The sequence below is a fragment of the Diadema antillarum genome, unplaced genomic scaffold (genome assembly GCF_040938485.1).
Source record: "Diadema antillarum isolate AM-2024a unplaced genomic scaffold, OU_Dant_1.0 seq00000506_RagTag, whole genome shotgun sequence".
In the NCBI taxonomy this organism is placed as follows: domain Eukaryota; kingdom Metazoa; phylum Echinodermata; class Echinoidea; order Diadematoida; family Diadematidae; genus Diadema; species Diadema antillarum.
This window is the reverse complement of record NW_027271461.1, coordinates 153,070-180,478: the sequence shown is the minus strand read 5'-3', so window position 1 is coordinate 180,478 and position 27,409 is coordinate 153,070. Positions and strand designations below refer to the sequence as shown.

The window sequence follows — 27,409 nt, the reverse complement described above, 5'->3', positions numbered from 1 at the left end:
AATAGAATACAATGTAGGGTGACAGTCAAGTAAATGTGACATTTCAAATATTTTTCTGATATTTTTGTTCACATCTCTTTGTTGTTTTTGCTCAGCTTATTTAAAAAAAAACACACATACAGTCATCCTTGGGTGTATTTTGGGTTATTTCTTAAAACGCAATTTTTGTTCATAAATCTTCTGCACCAACATGTAACCCTTCTACAATGCAACTCAAAATTTAAATTCACCATCATTTGATACATTCACATTTCAATTCATGCTTATCTCAGACACATACAGAGATTTGACTGATAAACTTGCCGATATTAATCACACAGATTTCAGAACCAGACTTGCAACTCCAATGTTACACCTACACATACGTTGTTGGAATACGAACTTTAAATATGACGTGTGAAGAAAAAAAAAGTGGAAGAAAAAAGACACAAGACAATCACTACAAGGATCAGTCACAACAAGGTACAATACCATGAGTACAGGAATTGTCTCCTAATTACCACAAGATACACAAGATCATATTACTACAAGAATGTGACAGTAGACCAACTCAAGGCGATACAACATACACCAATGCATTGCCAACATCTACTGCCGTCCCATTGAGGCATGCCCTCATTGTTTGTGCCTTCTCATCAATCTTGAACTTGGTCAGAGCCGGGATGACACTCTTCCCTTCCTCAATGCGCTCAAAGTTTGGGAGGCGCCTAGGACCGAGGACGGGGTCATCATACCGCAGAATCTTCACCTTGGAAAGGTCTGGTGGGAAAATGAAAGGAACATCAAAGGTCATTGGACCTTCAGGTGACCAAAATGTATTCTCATATTTTCTGTATCAGAAAGAGAAATAGTCATATCCTCAAGTATACCTTACCAATAAGCCAAGCCATGTACTTTGTCTATACATTGTATTACTCCTTCTACGATGCTGCATTTCATTATTATCTCTTTTTGGGGGGCAATGCTTGTCAATACAATCACTGCCATTGTCATAATTTCTATCAATTCTACAGCTAAAATTGTGCTTTCTATGACTGTTGGGGATCCCACTGTGTAATCAGGAATGTCAAAGAAAACATACTTTCAGTACAGGACAAGAAAAACAAAAAACAAAAACAAAACAAGAAAAGGGAAAAAGAATGTCACTATACAGGCTTTCTACCATGCATCACTTCTATAGGAGTGTCCAAAGTTATTTGCTTAATTAATTTCTGCACCTTCACTCTGAAAGATGAGTAAACATTGAAATCCTACCATCAAGCATTTAATTGAGAAAATCTTAAATTCTTGTTCACATCATTATTGAATTAAATTGACCAAAATAATGTGATCATGAATAAGGGTCCTTGCTGCATGAAACTCACATTCGGCACATCACGATTATTTCACCTGTTGCAAGATTTTGTCCATGCCATTCCCCCTTCTCCCAACCCAAACCATGATGTACATACCTTTGATGTGCCTGTTCTGCTTCTGGATGCGAGCAGCTAGACGAGAGGCTGTGTCGCCCTCAAACACTGGACATCGGACAGTGAAGTGACCACTCCCAGGCTGGGGGTTGATACAGCTTGCTATCACACAGGGCTGCATATCAACAGATAAAATTAAAAGGTGAAATACATCCAAAGTAGTCAAGTTATCGAGCTGTTAATGCTCATTTCTGTCACATCTGACTGCAAACCCTCATCCTGCCAAAGTTGATTTTAAAACTCCATAATTTATATTGAAATACACTTTTGATCTGAGTGCTAACTAGATTCTGTCAAGTGTATGAAACAATATCATACATAATACACCCACAATACTCAATGGCAAAACCACCCTGATTCAATGTTATTTGATTGGCAACATTGCTTGAGATCTTATGAATTAATAACCACTAATTCCTATCTTCACAACCACAGTTGAAATATGAAGTAATCTCCCATATAAATAAATTTCTTCTTTGAAACCCTTTGATGTATATTTCTATCTTTATGACGTACGGCGCAAAGGGAGTTTTCAAAACTAACATCCATAAATAAGATGAGTCTCACTTGAGCCCAGAGTGCTGCAAGATGAAAATTAGGAGAGAAATCATCAACTCCCACCTCAGCTCAACTCAATTCCTACAGGCAAAAGTAATGATACTGGGTATCTATTCCATCAAAGCATAAGACACATACAATAAATTACGATTTTATGAGAGCATGGCTGGGAAAGTAATGGATGACTTGTATGAAGACTGGTGACAAGCTCTAATCAACCATTGGATATTTCAAACAACAATCTTCCACGTTTGTAACTACATGTACTGCACAAAAATGCACGCGTGTACTGCATAGTCAGTCCCTCTAATAAATCATATCACATATGTTTCAGAATTGTTCTGTAAATTGCACCGTTTTACCATTGTCAAGGACAGTGCATAGATAGGGTTCAAGATATCATGATATTATATCTTCAATCTGACCACCTACACAAATAAAGACTTCCAGGCATTTTATGATTTATTTCAAATACTATAAATAAGTTAACAAACATTGCTGAATGGCAACATTCTCATAAGAGTTGACAATACTCACACATTTTCTGTAACTTATTTTTTTTTATACAAACTTCACCAAATACAACTGAATTAATATCATATTTGCACAAGTAGTCCTTCACCCATTACTAAAAGATAATAGATGTATCAATGAGAGATATGTACAATGGTTGTAACAAGTGAGATGCAACACTACAACAGCTTTGAAAGTTACGATGGGATGAATACACAAGAATGAAGAAAAAAAAAAGGGGGAAGCAAATAAAAAGGGGGACACAGTTCTGTGTTTGGTTTTGTTTCAACTAAGAAGGGCCACAAGGTTTACCCAGAAAATTCTACACAACACATTATGGCACGGGATGTTTCTCTGAGAAAGAAAGAAGTACCAGGGGGGTGTTTCATAAAGCTGTTTGTAAAGTTACGAACGACTTACGAGCGACTGGTGATCAGTTCTTGTGCTGACTTATTGAAATTCTGATAAGTATAGCACTTCAGAACTGATCACCAGTCGCTCGTAAGTTGTTCGTAACTTTACGAACAGCTTTATGAAACAGGGCCCAGGTATATATAGCTATACAATATGACATCTTCATAGAATTCCTACAAAGTCACGATGCTATTTTGTGCATGTTTCATGGCTTTTCAGGACAATACGAAGACGCTACCCAGATAAAGAAAACAAAAATAATAATTTAGAATATAATGATACACAAATGACAGATCAATAAACACTTGAGCAAGATTGAAAAGATACTGAGAAAACCCCCTATGGTAATTTGGACATCAGCCAGTCAACTGAACTGGTGTCCTTTAAGAATCATCTAGGACCTGTCTTCCAGCCTACTTGGCAAAAGGAAGCAAGTGACAGGCTAGTTAAATTTGAGATATGTGTATAAATGTTTGTACATTGGACCTAGAATAATTTACTCAGGTGCAAAGTTTTAGGCAGAAACACTCATCTTACAGAGAGAAATTGGGGTAGAGATGTCATAACATTGAGTCATGAAGTCAAGACAGGATTTGGTATATTTGTCTCTCGCTCCCTTTTGCCACAATGAGGCAGTCTTGGTCCATGTACTACTATTCTACAGGAAAATTTTAACCAATGTCTTCACGACTTTGAAAAAAAAAAGCAGTAAATTTTTCTTGATTTTGCTGAAGACATGTCAAAGTGTTGCAGTCCATATTCAGAACAGCTTTTTGCTTTGAATAGGGGGTAAGTTTCCAATAAAGCATTATAGAGGTATACATAAAATTGCCACATAACATGCTTCATAATAATTATATATATATATATATATATATTTGTGAAGTCAAAATATCTGATATGTCACAGCCATATGCATGGGCAAGCTGAACTAATAACTCACAGTATGTAATAGCAAACTGCCATACTGTGAAGAACATAAGATGGTTCGATGGACGGTACACTGGTTATAGCAAGTGTTGTAAGTTGTGTAAGTTAAGAATGTAGGTACACTCTATAGATATCATATAAATATGAATTTTGAGTAGCACAGTGTCACTATAATCAATAAGATAATTTGAACTGTCTGAATAATGCCATGACATGCATCAGCAAATAGAATGAGAGCAAAAATAAATCAATTGAGAACTGCTGGATTCAGCCAAACATAATTTGATTCTCAAAGATGCAAATCCACCTCCATCTAAAAATGACACCTATCATGCAACTACAATCATGCGACAAGCAGGCATAATAAAGTTATATTGCAGAGCTACCAACATTTGTAGAGAGCACTGAATGAGATGGTGTGCTTAGCTACTTTTGGTTTCAAGCACTCCACTAAACCCATCATTGGGACATCAAGAAAGTTCTCATGGATTCAAGGGCCCGAATTCACGAAGGTGGTACAATCTTTGTCCATGGTTTAAACCATGGACAAAGACCGTAGTTTTGTATGGGGTGCCAAGTGTCGCATGGCCTATTTTGTTATGAAATTAGTCATTTCGTCAACGAAATGTTAATATTTAGAGACGAAATGAACATTTTGTAATTTTGTAACAAAATAGGCCATGCAACACTTGGCGCCCCATACAAAACTACGGTCTTTGTCCAAAGATTGTACCACCTTCGTAATTTCGGGCCAATGAGTTTGTAAGACTTAGAATCACCCAGTGTTATTCCATATTTGTATTATGCATTACACTGTTTAATCCACAATCTAAGGTAACACTGTGAGTTCTGTACAAAATCTACGAGAATTTCAGAATCTCACTGCAAAAAGATTAATTATTATTTTTCCATTAATGAAAGATGTAGGAATAACAATGTTATGCTAAACGGAGATTCAATCCTTGCTTAATCACTTTTTCTAACTAACAATTGCAAGCAATTTCATTTTGGCTATGGGACAATCTTTGCAAATCTCACAGGACTTCAAAGAATGTTGGTAGCTCTGAATACTGGTATTTCTTTCCTGCTCCTCTTCCAAGAAGACTGGTGTCAACTTACCGGCTGTGAAACCCAATGATACCAAATGAAACCCAATGACAGAGAACAGAGAGAAAGGGAACAGCAGTCTTTGGTGGTTAGGCAAAGGATCACAGATAAATGAAACATTTTGGTGATGTTGATAACAAGAAGTAATCCACAAGTACTAGAATCTCATGTACTTGTCAACAATGTCATTTTATGTGAGACGGTGAATGCAAATAAGTGAAAATACCCTAATCAACCATACTTTCCCAACTCCATTTTGGTGTTGTGAGGCAATCATAATCATCACTGACAATACAATGACACATTAGTACAAAGGGCTTCTAATCATTAGGAGGAAGTTCATTTTAGAAAACAGTTCAATTCTGTCACACCACTTCAATTAGTACTCATGAGGGTAGATGCAGAGCATTCTGTTAGAAAATTGATATCACAACAAGCAGAAAACACAGGATTACTTGGTGAGTAGTCGGTATAAAGTAAATAGTAGGATTGGCCCAAGCAAGATTTGCAGCACATGAAGCCCCTCTGCTCAATTTTATTCATTAAGGAAGGGAAACCAGTAAGACCAAAACTGGAAAAAATGCACTCAAAATTGCTTTCTGGAAGACAACCTTTGACTGAGAATAAACTCTCACTTTTGATTTTGCCTATGATGACAAAATATGCACAAATCAATGACTGGAGATGAAGGTGTGTTCGAGTAAACTTTAAATGGAATCAATACAAATTCCAACTTGTCAATCACCTGGGAATTCCTGACCAAACAAGTATGTATCACCAACCAGCTAGTCTTAAAGTGACATGTCGGATGCAACTAACTGCTTATTCTCCACTGAATTACAGCAACATTAAGAGCATTGTATCCTGTGAGTCCCTTCATATGCAGTACATATCAAGATCAGTTTTCTTCTAGTTTTCACTGAAACTACTTGTATCACTGCAAAGTAGACACAAACATCATTAGACTGGTCATGAGATAACTACAGATGACAGCAAAGAGGTAGGAAATATACCGGTAGTGATGCAGATGAAATGATGAGATACATGAACACACAGATTTCGTGTTTACAGACACTGCAATCCTGTGGAGTACACACTGTTTAAAATTAAACATCAGTAGCTTCAAGGATTGCATGTGGGAAATGAGTGCCTAAAACCTCTGCCATGAGTCTCAGGCACTAACATAGTTCTGTTTTGCAGCATACAGCCCAATATCAGCTAAGTATCAAAACTCATTCTAACGTAGTGACATTTCTATTAAGGATTGTTTCCAGAGAATTCTGAGATACTGACCTGGGTGAAGAATACTGAGTAAGGTTTGCCTGGACAGCATTCCTCCTGGATCTTGTCTGAAGCTTCTGTGCTTGGTCGAACCTCAAGTCCTTCCAGCTGGAAGGAAAATGTGGAGGAAAAATCAAAGTGGTCAAATGTTCCACAACAAGAACAACAATAAAAAAGAAGAAGAAGAAGAAAGATATACGAGATACAGCGGACATGATAGCAATACTTTGCTTGTCGTTGCAGTTACCATAGCAATGGAGATAGATAATGGACAACACTACCTAGAGTAAACATCCTTCTGACTGTTGAATCAACAATCAAGTGATGTACTGTTTTTACAATATCACTATTGAGGAGGGTGGGAATACAGCAAAATAGCGACTACTGCCATTGACATGGGCATTCTTCCTTTCTTACTTACCTCCAGAGTATTGGTCAAATACTCCAGGTTGCTTTGTAGAATATCTATCTCATCAAAGTCCATGGTGGTTTCCATTGCCCTGGGTCCCTTGACTGCCACATTCTCCTACACAGAATGAAGAGTCAGTGGAGGGTCTGAGAAGCATTCAGCAAGTTTTCATTTTTCTTTTATTTCCATAGTTAGTGTGTTTCTTTATTTGTTTTTTTTCATGTTGTTCACATTTTGTTACTGTTGTTGACATCAATAATAGTTGAGTTGGTTTTGATTAGTAAACTGAAGGATATAAATATGTACACACAACTCTATATATCCTCGCCTCCTGGCATTACCAAAAAATATGGTAAATATGTGGCATAAACAGTAAAAATAAATAAATAAATGAATGAAAAAATACACATTAGTTAGATAGACAGATAAAGATACATAATGACTACCATGATAAGTACATAACCTGAACGCAAAGCGCACCACTAAGCAACCATGGTGAAAAAAATATTGCTGCTCACTAACAAGGTCTGAATGAATAAAGCAGCAACACTTAAAAAAAAAAGTAGTCAAAAAAAAAGTACATTTTCTCCTTATGGATGAAGAAAGAAAAGGTAAAGGTAAATACCAAGTATGGAAAAAAAGAAAGAAAGAAATAGCAATATATATATATATATATATATATATATATATATATATATATATATATATATATACATATATACATATATATAGTTGGCAGCTCTGCAATGACTCTACACAAATGCTAGAGGGTAAAATCAACTGTGAAAAGAGCGCCACCTGTTGATGCTCACCTTAATGTGTTGGACAAAAGGCATGACCCGCTTCATAAACTTCTTGAGTGACTCTACACTCTTCAGCTCATTCAGGATCACTTTGTTGTCGGGGAAACTGTTCTGGTTCCTCTGGAAACAAGGAAACAATGCACAAATATAACAGAGATTGAGATAAAGACAAAGAGATAAATAGATATATGGGTGGATAGTAAGATATGCTGATCCATGGGCAGATTGACAGATAAACATGTAGAGAGATAGAGCAAGGGAAGGCTGAAATTTACACAAGATTTGATGGATTCTGTGTTTGGGTGGCCATGACACTAACTTAGTTAATAGTGGAGATTTCGAGAAAAGTTATTTCTAACTTAACCTACATTTTCACATTAAGTCCACTGACTTTTAACTTGGAAGTTGGATCATATCCATTTTCAGTTTGCTTGAATATTCCACATTTTACGAGAAAATTTCCTTTGAAATAACATTACTATCCTACATTTCAAGCATGAGATACAGATGAAAAATTTTGATTTTTGTTACTGTTGTTGTAAGTTCAATGACTTCTGACCATAGATTTCAGACCTTCCAGTAATGTTGCTTTTAAAAACCTCTTGTAAGTTCTCCCTTCATGCCAGCTAAAAATAAACATCTTACATTTCTATCAGAAGTTTTACTCAGAGTAAGCAGGGTTTTTTTTTTTTGTTTTTTTTTTTTTTTTTAAAGGGATTGACCTTTGACCTCTAACTTTACAGGAATATTGCCTGAAAAATATCAACAATCAGTGTGCATCTCTAACTCCACTGGACACCAATGATCAACATGGGGAAGGGGGGGGGGGGGGGGGCAATAAAACAGTTAGCTATCTAGATTGTCTTCCTACCTCATACAATGCCTTCATTTTGGTCATAACCGAGTCCTGCCAGGGTGGGAAGTTCTTGGCAACAAAGATGGTACCATGAGTTGGTTTCTGTGCTGGTGCTCCTTTCTGCATGGACAGAGAAAAGGAAGGAATAAAGACAATAACACATCAACCCAAATGTATAAAATAATGAAATCATATACTGCGAATGTTTTAGTGAAAAGCGCTTCGAAACATATTGTATTAAATGCTATATAAACATTTCATATTATTATTATTATTATTTGAAGAATACATAGACACCTGTCATGATTGCTGCAGGCCTGATCACATGACCTGATCATATGACCACTGTGATCACTAGACTGGATAATAAGTTGTACAATCTGGAAAACACTGATAGCCTCAATGTCTCACAATCTCTCACTATTTCTAGACAGCCAAAATTTTGCTCACTCTTTCTGTCCACCTTCAATCTTGTGCCCACCTTTTTCCTCCTACCTTTTTGGACTGACTCATGCTCTTGACCCTCAGACGAAGTTCGTGGGCCGTGTCCATCAGGTACTCTGATGACCGCACCAGGACTTCGTCCACTTTGCCTGCCTCGGGCCACTTGGCTCTCATCAACAGGTCCTCCTGTGGGATGAGATGTCATCATTATTTAGGGAATAAAAAGTTATGGTAATGTGATTGATACTGATGATGTCATTGATACTGATGTGATTGATACTGACGATGTCATTGATACCGATGTCATTGATACTGATGTCACTGATACTAATGATGTCATTGATACTGATGATGTCATTGATTCTGATGATATTGGTATTTCTATATATTCCTCTTTCCCTTCATTGCAAATCATTAGGACCTACAATCTGTTGTTGGTTTACTTTTAGATTCCAGACATAGCAATCCTATCTTAGAAAAGCTACAGGATCAACACGTGATGCAGTGACCCTCTCATCAATAAGTAAAATCTGGAGAAAGAAATTTTGTACCGATAGCAAATCAAGATGGACTATCTAACTAGCGGGAATATATCTGTGACTCAGCAGCAGATGAATCCTTACTAGGCTAAATGACAAAGAAGATGTACAAGATAATGACTCTGAATGAAAGAAATAGAAAATAAAAGTGCCAAGGAGCATTTCTTTATCTTTTATTTTTGAAATACAAAATGTATATATCTGAGGGGAAAAAACTGACCTTTCCAATCAGGGACCAGATGTGTTCACAGAGATGAGGACAGAATGGAGCCAGCAGCAGAGTCTGGATCTCAATGAACCTCAGGATTAGATCTCGATGCACGCCCTCTGTTGACAGCTCTCTATACTTGTCCCTCATGGCCTGTAAATAGCAAGCAAGCATTAAATCAATGTTCCAAGGGGTTGTGATGAGCCTCAAGTTTCCTTTACACAAACTTGTCAAGATTTTTTATAGAGAATTATAGATCGTTTCTTTTACTTTCCCCTGGCAAATATGACTTCAGGGGAGACATGGACTGATCATATTTTCATTATCCTAAAAGTGCTGTGACCTAGTTATTGATGGAAAATCTTGTGTCTTGTTTTCTATGTATATAAACATTCTAAATCCACGTCAGACTGAAAAAAAAAAAAGTCTTCAAGCCAGCCTCAAATGCTTCTTTGATAATTCATTTAAGTTCTGGTATTGAACAATGTGTTTAAAGAAATTGTCCCATTTCTTCAGAATACACTGAAGCTTTCTTCAAAACGCAATGGAACATGCTGTAGACATATTCATATTAACAACTCCTGACTGGATCAACACTCCTGTTCATTTCACGAAAACCCCATGTTTAAAGAAATGCTAATATGATATCAAATTAATACATTGCACATTCCATTCTAAAAACCACAGAATACTATTTTTGTCATAATTCAAACTTTCAATGCAACATCTGTGACATCTATTACCATGACTTTCAAGAACTTCTGTAGACTGTTGTCTAATAGTTACTTTCTAGTGTGTCATATAGGTCTTCATCATTTACAGTGAAGGGTCTTATTTCTGAAATAGAAGCTGACGAGACATACTTTGTTTAACATAAATCTCTGATGAGTGTACAGACTTATGTGAGCTCAATGCACACAAAAAGGCAAATTTGACACCAGCATGCCCTGAATACTGTACCTGGAACTCATAGAAGCCTGTCCTGAGGGCCTCCTTGAACATCATCCTCTCAAAGTGCTTGTCCGTCTCGACGATGGCCTGGTTGATCTCACTGGCGAAGACACGATCATTGAAAGTGTCACACGGTCCCGAGCGTAGCGAGTCTTTCCTCTCCAGAGTCTCCCGTACCCACTCCAGGAAGTTGTAGAGGCGCAGGATTCCAGACTCGGCAACCGCATCCTGGAAGTTGGCATCCTCCACAGGGGAATCCCCAGCATCAGCCAGAGCAAACCGCATCCCTGTGTGGGGTGTGTGCAGAAAACATTAGAATGTGTCACAAAGGTAGAGTTCTATACAAAGGCACAGATTCACATGAAAACAGAATTTGCACATGCACGTTACTAAAACTCATCAGTTTGGTGTGTCTATTATCAAAAGAAAAAGAGAAAGAAAGAACAGAAGACACGAACAGGCATTCCAAAAAACTACACTTGTACATATTATGCTCTAAGTGCATTGAATCAAGCACACACAAAGAGTAGACTCTCACCATCAGCTGAGAAAGTGTTGATAGCTTCTGAGAGAGTGAGGAAGTTCCCTGTTGATTTAGACATCTTCTCATTGTTCAGCAACAAGTGACCATTGCAACGCACTCCCTTTGGCCATCTTGGGGAGAAAAATATAAATTGGAATACCTAAATGAGCACATCCGTACATTAATAGAATACTTCCAGAGCAGTTCTTACACATTGCATCAAGACATAGAATATAATGCATTCACTAGAGCAGTTTAAGTATGTCTTTTGTAAGTATACTATGATCCTAAACACACAACCGAGGAAATACATTTCACTCATCAATGAATTATTTTCCTGCATTGCGACAGGGATACATCTTCACTATTATGATTACTTTAAAGCAATGACACCAACCCTGTGAAACTACTCAGAGTATATTTCAAAAATATCTGGTACAGACCTCTGACAAGGCTATGTTCCACGGTGAAATGCTAGTAATCATGCAGTTTATGAGAGATAAGTAATTGTACACCAAAGTTCGTACTCCTCTGTCTAGCATGGTTTACTCAGAGCACTTTGTTCTCAAATGGATACGATCCACCTGCAACTATGTTTACATGGAATAGAGGATTGCAGTGACACTTGCTACCATTTCATCACACATGATGGGACTACTGAGAACTGCTGTTCCTCTACTGGCCACCCCTGATAAATTCTTGCAGCTTGTGAGGCAACCTTACATTACAATAGACTAAACTTAAGAACTTTCACATTCATGGAGAACTGACTTTCCAGCTTTGCACAAGAGCTATGAATGTTATGAGTGCAAGGTACACTTTAACACTGTAAAAGATCAAACATGACTCTCTGCATCAGAAGACACTGTTGCCAATTTTGATTTGAATGTTCACTATTGCAAATGAATCTATGCAGATTGCAGGCTCCTTTGCTTTGCGATAGATCATATTGCAGTATTTTTATTGTCACAGAATACTAATTTTTTTAGTATTGTACATTATCAAAAGGTGTTTGGAAGTTGAAGGGCGCCCTCACAGTACCCTTGACCAGCTATACCACCTTACCTGTTCTCCTCCTCTGGCCAGATTGCAGTGTGGCAGTAGAGCCAGTAGGTCAGGTGATTGGGAATCAGGTCCTTGCCAGAGACTCGGAGGTCAGCGCCATACCAGTACTGGAACTCATGCCGTAGCCGGTCCAGACTGGTCTTTGGGATCCCAGTGGATGCAGGGAACGGGCTCTCTGTGAAGAAGATGTAGTTCCACACCTCTGGTGTCATCTGATCCGCTCTACAAAAAAGAAAGACATGATTATTAATGATGATAACAATAATAGTTCTTTCATATATGCTTATTCTCCACCAAATCAAGCTGCTCAGAGCATTTTACACCACATACTACATTCTGTCGAGAGTATTACACCTAGATAACATAAATAACCTTGTACCTCTAACAAGTTTCTTGTTTTTTTAGCCTAATACTGACAAGTCTATCAATTTTTTTTTTTCAAAATGACCTCATGTGACTGGATTTTAAACATTTGGCCTTATATTCTTCTTAATAAATGCATTTCTTGGGACCATGTCAATCAATTCTTTTATTCTACAATTAAAGACACACAAAGAAAAAATTAGTCATATTCACTGCACAATTGGGTAAAGACTGACAAACAAAATATTGCACAAACACTGTCACTCCCAAGAAAATTACAATTACCACAATTACATCAACACCATGTTGCAAAGGAAAAGCCTCAAACATGTCTTAGACTACATCACCAGCTGCCCCACCCTGGAAATATACTAACACTGGAGTTTTCATTGCTATACTCCTTATATAAAGCCAAAACTACAATCAGTATGATGTGCAGTGATATATATACATATATATATTGTGTACGATTTATTTTTTTGAACGGTATAAGTCTGGTGTCAATTGTTTTTCTCTTGTTAAATGTTGGTGTATTGTCATTTTTGGGGGGTCTTTTTATTGGCCAGGTGATTTTTAATGCCCCCCCCCCCCCCTCCTCATCTCCACCAGTCAATACCTTCCAGCTTTCTTCTTCTCCTAACTTCTCTCTATGACATGATCATTTTCCCTTTCATCTACTTTTCATCATAACTTGCAGGGGAGATGGGAGGGATGGGGAGGGGAATGAGAAGTTAAACAGATATCTAGGAACTGAGGAAGTGTGCAACTAGGGTCTGGTAGGGTATTTTTAGACAGCTTACGTGTGTGTGTGTGTGTGTGTGCAGGTGTGTGAGTGAGTGTATGCGGGTATTCATGTGTGTGTGAGCAGGGAGGTGACACCTCCCTGGTGTGAGTGTGCACATGTGTATGTGTAACTTCGTGCGGGAGTTTGTGTATATATTCTTTTATATGAATTACAGATTTTTATTTAAATCATTCAAGACACTGTCCGTTCAATGCTTTTGTCTGCCTGTTTGTATACCATTATTATAATACGTGCAATATATGTTGTCTGCTCTTTTTTCCTTTGTTATGCCAGTGGAAGACGAATTTCTGTATTTTTAACAGACAATAAAGTTCCTTGTATCCTTGTATCCTTGTATCCTTGTATATATATATATATTTATATATATATATATATATATATATATATATATATATATATATATATATATACATATAGACAGATAGATGGATAGACGGATAGATAGATAGGTAGAGATAGGTAGATAAATAGATAGATAGACTGATTGATAGATAATAGATATTGTTGGGGGGGGATGAAGGGAGGATATGAGAACTGAAATAGAAAGGTGAAAAAGCAGAGATGATTACCTGATATGGAGTGGGCTGGGGCCTTGCCCGTTGAACACCCCACCCTGCAGCAGGTGACAGACAGTGTAGAAGGCCATGTAGATGGTGGAGTCCGACAGGGATTCAATCAGGTATTGCTCATCCCAAGGCATCCTGGATCCTGGTTACCGCGGGCAACCACAAAGCAGAGACCAAATTAGATTCAAATGGAGGAGGAATCATCCTCTTTTATAGGTGTCTTACATTGAAGACTATTTTGGCAGTAAAATGATTAAAGTTCAGCTTCAACATAGATGTTTTTTGATACTCCAGAGGGGAAGGCACCCAGAACAAAGAGAATACCACAATGTGAAATGGACTGACAAATTTATACAAATTATTTGCAATTGAACTAAATGCAGGATATCATTTTCAGAGGTCAGGTGTTAAGATGAAAGCATGTAATAGCACTCACCCAGCCCATATGATCTTGAACACGCATGCTCATGCATCCAGTCCAAGGTGGCAATGAAGTTCTGGCGACTCTCGTCAGAGTACCTGCAGATCAAAAGTAAAAAGCAAAAAACTGAAGAGAAATAATACAAGCAATAATTGTAATAATATCTTGATATCGATATCACCTAAATCCTGATACACTAAACAAATTCACAAGCATCCATGTATGCGAGGAATAAGTTCCAAAGTGAAATGAAAACCAGCTCAAGTGCGCTGATAAACACTGTCATTTGGTTCTGTTATGTTTTCTTAGTTGTCAAATACATTCATACAATCATCTATTACATCATTAATCCCTTACGTTTCCATGGCAGCGAGGGCTTTGTCTGCCTGAGCACGCCAGTTGGGAGTGCCGTAGTCCAGATACCACTGGTCGCACAGCGCCACCACACACTCATCCGCTGACCTTGACATGACCCTTTTTTCTGGCTCAAAGTAGAGGACAGCCGAGCCTTCCCCAACCATCTTCATCTTGACATCCTTCTTGACATCTTTGACCTTCTTCCCTTTGAACTCTCCGACAATCAAAACCTGACGGAAAAGGACAGCAATAAATGACAGCAGACAGAAATCATTTCACAAACCTCAATACACTGATGAGAGTTCAAAGAATAGAGCAACTGCATAAAATATTAACAGCACACAATAGCCTCAAGACTTACACCCAGTTGATCATATTCTTTCTTCAACTAAAGTTGCCTCTACCATTTAATGCATATAGTGTAGACAAGAAACTTTTCATGTGCATTTTAATTTCGCGAATCTTGGCCCCTCGCGAAATTCGCAAAAATTAAAATGCACACCAACGTTCCTCGTTTTTTAAAGTAGTATATTTCACAGATATCAGACTCCTCCCCCACAACAACAACAACAACAAAAAGAAAGTGCACTTCCTACTGAGATCAATGTGGAAGACTTTTAAAAACACAATGAACATGTACAACAAATCTTTTTGTATTGGAATTAAGATCAGGTTTTTTCATCGGTATCATCAAACTTCCACAGACTGCAAATCAATGGCTGCGTATTGACTGCCTATGGCAAACTAAAGCATCTGCTGACACCAGAATGCCCATGATAAAATCAGACAACTATCATCCGTTTTGAACTATTTCTCATAACAGACACACACACACACACAAAAAAAGAGAATCACAAAAGTTGGTTTGGGGCTGGACTCACCCCGTCATTAAAACCCTTGAGGTAGACCTTCTCCTTGGCTTCCTGCAGCTTGTCTCTGTCATTCTGACTCTTGATCTTGAACTCATCACAGGCCTTGATGGCAGACAGGTTGCCATAGTCTGGCACCTCAATGATTGGGACCGGCTCGTATGGCAGCACCATCTCATCTTTGATGCCGAACTTCTCACGGAAATCCTATAAAACAAATCCATCCATCTCATCGTGTTATCATTATCGCCTTTTTTTTTTCTTCAAAATATAATTGCAGTAATATTGCATGATGCATATATATATTCATTAAACCCCCTTTTAACCCTAAAAAGACTGGGCTATTTTGGTAGCTCGAAAGACTGGGGGGGGCCTCAAAGGCCCCCCCCCCTAAGATCTCGGCCGTGGATCGCGCGATCGCCGCGGAACTTTGCACAATGGTAGTGTGCGATGTAATCTACAAGATCGTGTTTTTAAATTTTAGAAAATAGTCTTCTTTTATTTTATTTTGATTAATTATGATAATTTATGCGAGAAATCAGAATCTTTCATCTAAATCAGTAAATAAAGCTCCAAAAGTGCTCATTTTTGGTATAATTATTCTTTGTGGCATTCTTAGCAAATGTACTTGAAAAAAAATTTGGTATCAGAATTAATTTCTTATTTATTTTATCGTTTCATGAAATTCTTATGTATTTTCTTTGTTTTTTTCAACCTTTTGTTTTTTGTTGTTTTTTTGTAACAAAATTTGTCACAGACACTTTTTGAAGCATAATACTCCTAAAACAAACTAATTTTAGCCATTGAGAGTAAAAATAAGCATATTTATATGAACCATGTGAAAAAAAACTCAATTTGCATTGACTTTGTACACAAAATCACATTTTTTAGCCATTTTTGGCCTCACATGCATGTACAAAAAAGTCATGTAACTTCAGAACCGTACCCCCGGGCGTCACAAATTTGGTGTCAAAATGTGCGGGAAACTCAAAAGAAAAAAAGTCATGGAGCATCGCGCCGAGAGCATTGCGTGTTGCAGAGTAATCGTGCGAAATGTCGAGGGGGGCGGCCTCCGAGGCCCCCCCCCCCCCCCCCCCCCAGTGCAGTTAGGGTTAAAAAAAACGAAACAAAACTCAACAATTTACTCTGATTTCTTCCCCCTGGATCACTGACCAGTTGGTCTTCTCCCACTAGATCTTTGACAAGTTGTTTTTGTGGGGGGGGGGGGGGGGGGGGGGGGGGGAGGGTGGGTTGCCCCTACTAGTCCATCTCGGTTTCTTGCCCCTGGATCCCAAACTGGTTGGTTCTATTCCACTCACCTTCTTCTTCTTCAAGTCTCTGAGTGCAGCATAATCATCTGGAGAGTCGGAGGGGACGCTGGTGACCACACCCGTTCCTTTGTCCTCCTTGATGGTCATCATGGGAAGGGTGTAGATGACATCGAAAGATGTCAGGGGTGCATTGAGGGCCACGCCCATGATATCCTTTTGTGAGAGAGCAAGGGAATGAGTTTAAATGTTAAAAGGTATCCAATGTCAAGAAAAAAAATGACAGAGATACACAGAGACAGAAAGAAATGATACTCCTACAAGATGTATATAATTGATATCTTACCTGTCCAGTCAGTTCTGCCACTATGTCCACTTCACCATTGGCTGTGGTCATACCCTGGTAGGAGGCATTCCTTGCTGCCCGCCGCGTACTGACAAAAAATCTCCCCCGAAGCAGTCCGGTAGGCGATGTAGGGCATGTTTGGCCGCACCCAACAGTTGGTCTGACCATACATGGTCTCTGGACGCAGAGTGGCAGCCACCAAGAACACATCCTTGTCCTCCACTGACCTAAGGGGTTAGAGGTCAGAGGTTAGAGATTCATTTGTGGCAGTCAACCCAGCAATGTCAACCGCTAGAATTCTCTCTACTTTCTAAAATCTCACATGACTAATTCAGAAATCTCTTTTAGAAACTCTTGATTTCTGGACATGATTTTTTCTTTCATATAAAGTGCATTTCACAGAGTGTCTTGTTTGCATAAATTCATTGCTCAAAATGCCCACTCCTACACACATGCTCATACATTTACACACACACACATGCACAGACACACACAGACAAATAAATCTTTACAAAGTAATAACTTCTCCAACAAAATGACCGGAGTGCTTACAAGCTTTGCAAGGAAATGCTAACAACTCTCATACATACATATAAGTGAATGAATGACTACAGAAATGCCCCATGACATTTACAAGGCTGGGGGAAAGGAAGAACAGAAAGATTCAACTTTTTCAAATTCATGAAATTCTTCCATTGAGATGTTTTCATTGCAACTGATTGACAAATTGCCCTACATCGACGTAAATACGTCGATGTAGGGCAATTTGTTAATCAGTTGCAAAGACTCCACTTTATTTTCAAAAAGCAACAGTAAGCATATAAGAGTGCTTTGTAAGACAGGTAAGTTATTGCTGCAAATCTTTTGTGAATGAGGGAAGAAAAGCAAGAAGGAGATTGAAATCCATGTAATGAAACAAACACTTACTTCAATTTTCCTGGGTATGGCTTCATCAGTTTCATCTTGATCAAGGTGTACTCCTGTGGTCCAACTCCCTCACCAGACTGCCGGTCATGGTCCATACAAGGCTGACCGTCCTTGGGTGAGTAGATTGTATGGCGCTTGCCAAACTTGACCTTCTGCCGCTTCTTGAGCAACAGGAACTGCCAGCGCACAAAGGCGTCGTAGTAGGGGTTGGCATCGGTGGTGATGAATGTTCGACGCCAATCGACCTAATGATTGAACACACCCACAAACATGTAAACATGTGAAGGGACAGGATGACACTGAGAAACCTTGAAGCCCATCTGAGAGACAACGAGGAGGGATCACAAGAGTGTTGTATACACAGTACATTTCACCAGTTGACTGATACATACAAAATGAATAGCTTGTGGAATGATTGCCTCTTGTTACACATATGTGCTGCATCCAAGGTGAGAAATCACCAACTTTTCTCCTGAAAAAAGAAAGACTTCTTTCTCATTCCACCACTGTGGTTATCACTGTGGTTTTCAATCATGAATTCAACCACTTTTTAAAGTGGTTTTACAAGTTCCAATTTGTAAAATATTATATTTGCAAAATATATTAAATGTAAACCACCCCACACAAACAACTGATGATTCTCGGGAAGAAACCGAGAAATGGGAAGGGAAAAAGGGGCTGAATGACATAGACTAGTCTCAAGACCAGTCTCATCAAAAGCCTATACCAGCGAACATCAGAAGGAAGCAGAAAGTTATCAAAGGTAAATCACATCAAAGAAAAGTTTACTGATTCAGGGGAAGTACAGAAGTTGGTCAGGGGGAAGGAATGGGTGACAATGACTGACCTTGCAGCCCATACGGGAGACATCCTTCTTAGCCATGGGTGGGAAGTAATCAAGCCAGTAGGCTGCATCAGCAAACTTGGGGATTTCTGCCGCAGGGATACCCATACTGGCCATAATCTGCCACTGGTACTTCACTCCTCCCGTCTTGGCCAGGTGCTTGCTCTTTTGGGAAACAAGAAACAATAAAATAATGAAATCAGACAACACTGAAAGGGCAAATACCGGTCTACTACTATTCTAACTAGATGTGGAATGCTAGGATAGTTGCTTCATGGTCCGCTCAATGCTAAAGTAGTCATCTCATACACTGTGAGTTCTACGCTCTCAGACTTAGATATATTTGTCTTTCTTTCTCTGTCTTTCTATGACATGATGTTCCTGGTTGAGCATGACAGGCACACTTGTTATACATGCCAGTACAGCCATTAAACTCCTGGACAAATTGTTTACAATCAACCATTGGCCAACTCACACATCTTGACAACTCACACCATGAGAGATCAAGTAGATTTAAAACTCTGTGTTATGCCAAAAGGTGACCCTAATAAGCTACACCACATAACTATCAGTATCTAAATAACCACAACATCTGCTTACTGTATGTTTCACACAACCACACATTAAGAGCTCTGTGGAAGTCCACATATACACAAGATTTTCCTGGTTGCTGCACATTATATTTCTGATAAAACTTTGTACACAGGGAAATGAGTATAATACTCCCAAAAACTCTGCAGATTATTATTGCAGATCTACTTTCGCATACATGGAATTCACAGCCAGAATGACAATTTAATTCAAGGTTATCAAATTTGCCAATCTCTTCACGCCTCTATGGCAACACACTCCTCATATCATCTTTATATCATCATTATCTTACCTGGCACTGTAAGAATATCGGTAGTGCCTCCCCCCCCCCCCCCCCCCAACTCCATCTTCCACTGCACAATGACTCCACCTGCTACTGCTACCATGAGAGAGATGGAAATAACCTGTGCCCTTCTCACTACTCTAAGCATCATTCTGTATAAATACCTTCTTGCCCTTGGCCTTGTCCTTGCCAACAGTATCTTCCTTCTCGACAGGAGCTGAATTTTCCTCCTCTGGCTCAGGAGGGAACGAAGGAGGACAGCCAAACTCCGTCATCTCTCTCTTCAGCTTGTCAGCGCATGCCTGCAGAAAGAGAACATCAAATAGACTTCATCAACAACAACAAAATCCCTTTTCCATTGCTTAAAGGGATGGTACAGTATTGGTGGAGATGAAAATTGGGCTATAACCTTTTTGCGAGATACCAAGAAAACACTTGTGAAATAGTACACAGCATACCATTTTAAGAGGAATTCAAAGTTTATTTGATAAAAATTGGGTTTGGAATAGCTGAAACATCCAAAAACAAAGTAAAACAAAACGATTGTAATAAAATGTGGGTCCCACACTTCATTAGCATTGCTCTATTCTGGATATCTCAGCCACTTTAAAACCAATTTTCATCAAATAAACATTGAATCCCTCTTGGAATTACAGGCTCTTTCATATTTCATAAGAGGTTTCTCGCTATCTCATTAAAAAAAACGATAAAAACCTGCATTACAGCTCATCCAAAACTATGTGATCCCTTTAAACTACCACCAAAAAGGGTGTTATTGTTGTGTCCCAGCAAAACTTCATGTCCAAGTGTGTGTTACAGAACAAATATTGACTTGGGAAAATTGGCTTCTTCTTTTTAATAAGTTATCTCTTGTAATTGCAACTCCTCCAAAAGAGGTTGACTTTAAAAGTAAAACAGCCTTGCAACAGACTTTGATCTGAAATACAAAAAGTTACATGCATCTACAGTTTGTAAATATTCAATGAACAACAAGGATATTGGTGAGTGCATGAAGTACAATCGTCATTAGAAAATTACTTCTATATGATATACTTTCAATCAGGATGAACAAAGCATGATACTAAAAAAATGTCCTTCTCTACACTTAACTAGCACTCCGAAAGTACAATAACTACTTCCATGACAGTGATAACAAAACTTACACAATAATTTTTGTGATGGGTTTGTGGAGGAAAGAAAGAGAATCTGATGTTACTGTTTATCAGATATCGAGTATCATCACCTATCCCATCTAGTAGATGCAAAACATTCTGTCCCTCGGATAGGACATAAAATGGAAGTCCTATGTGAGAGAAAGAGTCACAACTCATGCACGTAAAAGATCCTGCTTCATTCATTTATCACGAAGAGCACAGTGCATAAACCACTGAAGCGGTCCACCCCAAGTACACACAACTGGACCCCATGGAAGACCAGCCAGAGCAGCTGAATATGAGCTATCCAGCCATCTTCTCAGATGGAAATGAACAAACAAACAAACAAACAAACAAACAAAGAACAAGTTATAAGCATACCTTGATTGGCATTCCTGTACAGTGAAGTCCAAATGGCCACAGACATCTCTTGCCTTTCATACGCTGATAACCGACAGCAAACTATGTACAGGAAGAAGCCAAACAAGAAAATGTAAATGCTGGACAATGGAGAACCATTCGAGCATATTCACATCATGTCAGCATACTCAAACAAACTCGATGTCATGCTTTCAAGAATATTCATATCCAAATATTTCAAATGCCAAATTCTGTAGAATGGAAAACATCAGAATTGTTATGTTATACTTCTCTTTGTCTGATTTACATGTAGTAGTACTTGCTACACAATGACACCTCACATACATTGTAACAATGAATACACTTTACAGACTGCTCTGTATTTGTGAGAGAAAAACATTCCTACAACATTTTTCTCAAAAGTTAGGCACTTGTTGAGAGCAGACGATTGAACTTAGAACAGACAATGAATCACACATGTTAGGAGGGGCAATCAAATCAAGTCTTTCATTTGACTTTGCCATGGAAACATTCTTCTGATTGCAACATGTTTGCTTTTTAATTTCGCTATATTCTATCAATGTACAGTATATTCTGTTATTTCAATATGATATTTTAAAATATTAATAGCATCATGTTCTAATTTACCTCAGCCTTTGAGAAGGTAAAAGTATGACCAAGGTGGAGACGTCCATTCATGTACGGGTATGGGAAGGTCACCATGTACTTGTCCTTTCTAACATAACACACACACAAAAAGAAGAAAAAAGAGGTGTAATCTCGCAGCAACATAAATTGCACAATAATGATAATAATAATAATAATAATAATATCAATAGCCAAACTAGTAATCATAACCGTCATTGTCGTAACATCTCTATTTCAGATAAATTTGTTTTCACTACCAAAAGTTGTGTCAGTGAATTCTAATTTGGTCTACACTTGTCCATTCTATCTTCTTCCCTATAAAGCTCTTTTTAATACTTATTGTGAGATAAAGACAAAGCAACTTACATATTTCTCTTTTGTTTCTATTTCTATCCTCCCTCTAGTGGCATTCCCAATGCAATTCCTAGACTTTCGTTAACTGCATGTCACTATGCATTGTGAGCCTTTGCAGAGGTATAAATGCTTAAGATGTGGCCACATTCAAGTCTATAAACTGTGCACGAGCCCTTTCCTTTCCTTTTTATTTTCTTTTGCATCTGAAGTCAGTATTCAATGTTTTCCAGTGATGAGATAGGTAAATATTTGCATGAAATCCTAAAAACCACTTGGGACAATATCTGCAGCAGCTTTGATTTAAAAAAAAAAAAAAAAAAAAAATCATTTTTACTAATCTGATTATCCACTCATTGCCACTACCTAAGAAAAGAGTTCTTAATGCTCCCCCCTTCTTTTTTTTATTTATTTTTTTTTTGGGGGGGGGGGGGGGGGAGGGGGTTCACATGCAATGAAGATCGAGCTAGCAATGCAGTTCAACAGACCACAAACTTCAACGCTAATATTTTCTGAAAAATAAAGTTCAAACAGTTGGAAATGGGTTATGAACATCCAAAGTTGATGATTATATAAAATTCATAGCATTGAAAGTAATTCTAAAGTCATGAATCTACTCTTAGAAAAGAGACAAAAATAACACAAAGTAAGTATTTCAATGTGATAACTCTGTATTGGTTTTGTGGTCTAAGGCAACAAATGAAACACACAATGACACACATACATACTTCTCTACTGCAAAAAAAAGGAATCAAACAACAAAACAAATGAAGAAAGAAAGAAAGAAGCAGAAAAATAACAACATCAACTCCAGAACCCTTACCCAGGTCCTGGTCCCTTGGCATCTTTTGGGGCATCCTCCTCAAATATCTTCTGCTCATTCCAGATCTTCTGCACCTTCGCCTCAATGTCCTGCAGGGTCTTCACCTTATAGGTTCCCTTGCGTTTTGTTTCCACTGATTCAGTCATTTTGTCTGCAGTACAACTGTAATCCATTCACACACATATTAAAGTTTAAAAAGATATACTTAATTAAACTCATTGCAAATTTTAATGACTTCTATTTAGTGTACTACTACAACTTAGTACTATACTACTACCCCTGATACCAACCAGCATAAAAAATATGACAACCAACCACATTTGATCTGTATCAAACACTTTCCAATGACTCCCTCATGGCCTCAAATGGCAACAAAATAAATTATAGACTCTAGCTACTCTACTTAACAAACCTTCTTGATCTTGCAATTTACACCTCATCTCCTCAACATCCAGCTTTCCTGGTAGTAGATCTGCTGCCTCCTTAACACTAATAACAGGCACCAGGTTAGGTGACTGTGACCAGCCCGAACGCTTCATATAACCATGGACCTACTACACATGGACATTCATCGCTCGTTAATTAATTCGTGCACCTGTTTCTGTCAAAAGTGTCACAAAAACATTTTGAACATGCTTTCCTGCTTTGATCCAGTGTTGTCCACCGACAGCCAGCCTGGATAAAAACAAGACGGCGCATTGAGAAATCTAAAAACTATGTGGGCAGAAGATAATAACTCTCTTAAATCAAGAAAAATGCATGTGCAGTTGTAGTGTATATTGCGAAATCATCGCTAAAGCAATTCCATTTGCGAAATGCAAGTACTTTACAAGAAAAAGCAAATAATTAAGCAGGTTGACTGTGATTTGTAATCTATTTTTCCCCATTTGTCGCACATTGTTTCAGAGTAAACATGGGCAGTGACAGTAGACGACATGCTTGTCTTGCCATTCAGGGATGTGACTTGACCGAAAGATCGGTCTGTATCTGTCCGTCGGGGAATGTTCCGCGGAGACTGCGTCTGGCTTCACGGATCCCCTCCGTATACAGACCGAAGTCAATGATCCCAGCTCCTGTGTGGAGCAACGCGCACAGATCAAACGTTACGATAAACCAAATTTCAAACAGCTTTTTTACATTCAAACAAGTTTGACATGACATGACACATTATGCAGCAATATTTGGGGTTAATTTCTCACATTGGGCAATCGAAATACTCACAGTAACTCGGTTATAATGCAGAAATTTTATCCATATCGCAACATCGCCGTTTGCTAGCCGTAGGTCGCCATTTTGAATCTGTAAACCAATCACATGCGAGGTACGTGTTTTAGTAAAAAAAACACGTAGAAACTACCTCGCATGTGATTGGCTAAGAGATTCATACTGTATGTTTCTGCAGTTTGAACGTGACGACGCGACGGGCTGGTTGATGTGTGTTTTGCGTTGAAAATTCTACCGAAATATTGGATTATTCATTAATTTGGTGAGTGTAGTCTATTCTTGAATAGTTGATTTAACTATTCAAGCTTAAATTTGCCGATCTAGGGCCATGAATTAGACGCAATCGAGAAGGGTGAGGTACCTCACCCAATTTTCCATAGAGACAGTGGTTAAGAACATCCACACAGCAATGGGTACTGGTACCTTCCGTCTGTCTACGGAGGACAGCGTTAATGGCAAAATATAAAAGAGTCCTCCGGACAGACGGATCTTTCTGTCTAGGATGTGACATGCATGGCCGCAAGTGGCCGCTTCAGTAATTACCAATTTTGTGACGCAAAATTTGTCCTTGTTTGAGGTTTGCTGCTCCCCATCATTGGTGTTTATTCAAAGCTTAAGGCAGTTGAGTCTGAAACGGCACCTCAGCCAAATAGGACTGAAATGAGGGAAACCGTGAGATTGTGACTGACGATGCAGAGACTCCAACCCCAAGCACTTTCTGATCTGGAGATTCTCCCGCCCGAAACCCCTGGCAAACGGGAGACTCCAAGTTGATGTGTGCGAAGCGCGAAGTTCCTAGGGTTCTAGATGTTCTCTGGTGCTATCTAAGGCTTATTTTTTCAACATATGATAGCAATAAGTAAGAAATCCTTTCCACCGAGAGACACAGAGCCAGGGTGGGAGAAATCAAATCTCCAACGGGAGAACGGGAGATTTTGCAAAACTGGGTTTTCGGCGGGAGATCTCCCGTCGAAAACGGGAGAGTTGGAGTCTCTGACGATGACTTTCACTTACTACAGCAAGACCTTCAACTACTATCGGCCTGGTCCCAAAACTGGCTCATGAACTTCAACGTGAAGAAATGCGGCATCCTCTCAATAACCCGCAAACGCACTCCCAGTATTTATCAGTACCTCCTTTCCAATCAAGTAATTCCCAGAGTCAACGAGTACAAGTACCTAGGTGTGACGGTTACGGCTGACCTTCGGTGGAACAAGCACTGCCAGACCATCAGGCACAAGGCAAGCCAAACCCTGGGACTCATCCGCAGAACCCTGTCTCCATGTACTACAGAAGTAAAGGCCAGAGCCTACACTGCACTGGTCCGTCCACAACTAGAATACGCCTCTGCAGTGTGGAATCCTTTCACTTTTATTAATATCAACTCACTCGAGCAAGTACAAAAGTCTGCAGCCCGTTTTGTCCTATGTGATTACAGCCCAACATCATCTTCCACAGCCCTAGTAACAGCACTCGGATGGGATAGCCTTCACTCTCGCCGCCTTCTTGCACAATGCACACTTTTTCACAAAATCCAACATCACCTGGTTGCCATGCCCCTCCCACCCGATATCACCCCAGCTAACTACATTGGAAGACAAGATCACCAACTCAAATACACAATCCCTAGATCCACCATTGACTCCCACAAGTATTCATTCTACCCAAGAGCCATAAGACTATGGAATCGCCTGCTGGGACCCATAGTAAGCACCGCCAACCCAACATTATTCCAAGGAGCTGCTTTGCCCATCCTCAGGGCAATGCAGCCTCCTGCTGGATCAGCCACTGTGTAAGAGGATCGACGCTGTTTTTACTCGCACTGAGCACCTATACTCACATTTTATTGTATGATAGTGAGACATCTGTACATACACTGAATGACACCCCCTCATGACACACAGTTCGAGTTCATCCCAGTATAGCTTCATGTACAAGCTGCTTCAAGGGATTACTACATCAAGGTATCAAGGTACCGGGTTCTTTTGTCAGTGATGATGCACGATTACACAATCGCCATTGTCAAAACGTCTGAATGTACTCATTAAGAATAAAGATGCACTGCCACTAATCATGCACATAATCAGGTGGCGGTGGTGAACATTGGATCAAAGAAAGACCTCTGTTCATGGTCTATATGTGTAGTAGGTCCATGATATAACTGTGTGAAGGAGCACCCCGGGTCGTTACAGGTTAGGATGCCACCCAGCCACACATAACAGATGTTACTACTACTACTACCAGCTATAGGGCTAGGCCAAGCTCTGTTCGGGATGAGCGAATGTCCCATCAAATATATAAGCACATGGGACTACACTTCAGGAGCAGTTGGCATTACATGGCCCGTACAGCTGTACTACTACATCACAGGGCTTTATAGCGCTAAAACAGTTTGACCAGTATTTAAATAATACTCATGCATGCGCATAAATCTTAAAAGTCCATACTTCACCTTGAGCTCTCCACGAATCAGCTAGACACTGTGTACTTGCCACGCACGACCGGGCAACCAAAACGCGTGTTGTGTGATGTTATAGCTGCAAGCCCGCAGCCCGTACATACACATTACATTGCATTGGAGTTTCATCAGCTCAATGCCGCGAGCCCAAAGCGGCGTGACTCTTGTTCTCGCTGGTTCCACGTGTGTGACGTTGAATGGGAGGAGTGCGCCTCACACAGCCCAAATGTCAGGGTGTGCCACGGCGGGAGTCCGATCGAGTCTTTTGCACAAACTCCAGCTTAATTCCGCCATTTCAACATAATCAAAAGATGAGATCGAAAGTATATTACATTATCATTATCTAAGAGAATATAAACATCTGTAAATGAAATATATTGCACTTTTCAATAGCGTTAGATCATTAGATTGCAATCTTCAATTCATGCAGTGACTATATTGGGCCCAGATCGCGTTGTAATTCTCCGGTACTTTCACACCTTGAAAACCGACAGGAGGTCCCCCTTAGAAATTCCCCATTTATTATTATCATTCTCACATATATGTGATTTCACTGTAAATATTCTCATGTTTTGCCATCTATTGGCACTGATAATATTTACAGCATATTCGATGTATGAATTTCTTCTTTATGCCCCCATGATATCGAGGCGCCAATAGGCGTATACAGAAATAAATATA

The 27,409-nt window shown here is 39.1% G+C and overlaps 1 protein-coding gene across 1 annotated transcript; it reads right to left on the bottom strand.

Moving 5' to 3' along the window:
• Nucleotides 1–510: 510 nt before the first annotated feature.
• On the bottom strand, nt 511–26,821 carry LOC139733924 (leucine--tRNA ligase, cytoplasmic-like). Its single transcript, XM_071644738.1, is given in 25 exon segments — nt 511–759; nt 1,452–1,584; nt 6,285–6,380; nt 6,694–6,798; nt 7,494–7,604; nt 8,356–8,460; nt 8,836–8,970; nt 9,544–9,684; nt 10,492–10,769; nt 11,021–11,136; nt 12,071–12,292; nt 13,808–13,946; nt 14,241–14,323; nt 14,583–14,812; nt 15,464–15,658; nt 16,771–16,935; nt 17,066–17,161; nt 17,163–17,292; nt 17,993–18,237; nt 18,840–19,001; nt 19,875–20,012; nt 21,246–21,326; nt 21,873–21,960; nt 23,047–23,197; nt 26,723–26,821. Coding segments are annotated over 24 exon segments (3,549 nt in total). The 5' UTR covers nt 23,193–23,197; nt 26,723–26,821; the 3' UTR covers nt 511–550.
• Between the last annotated feature and the right edge of the window lie 588 nt (nt 26,822–27,409).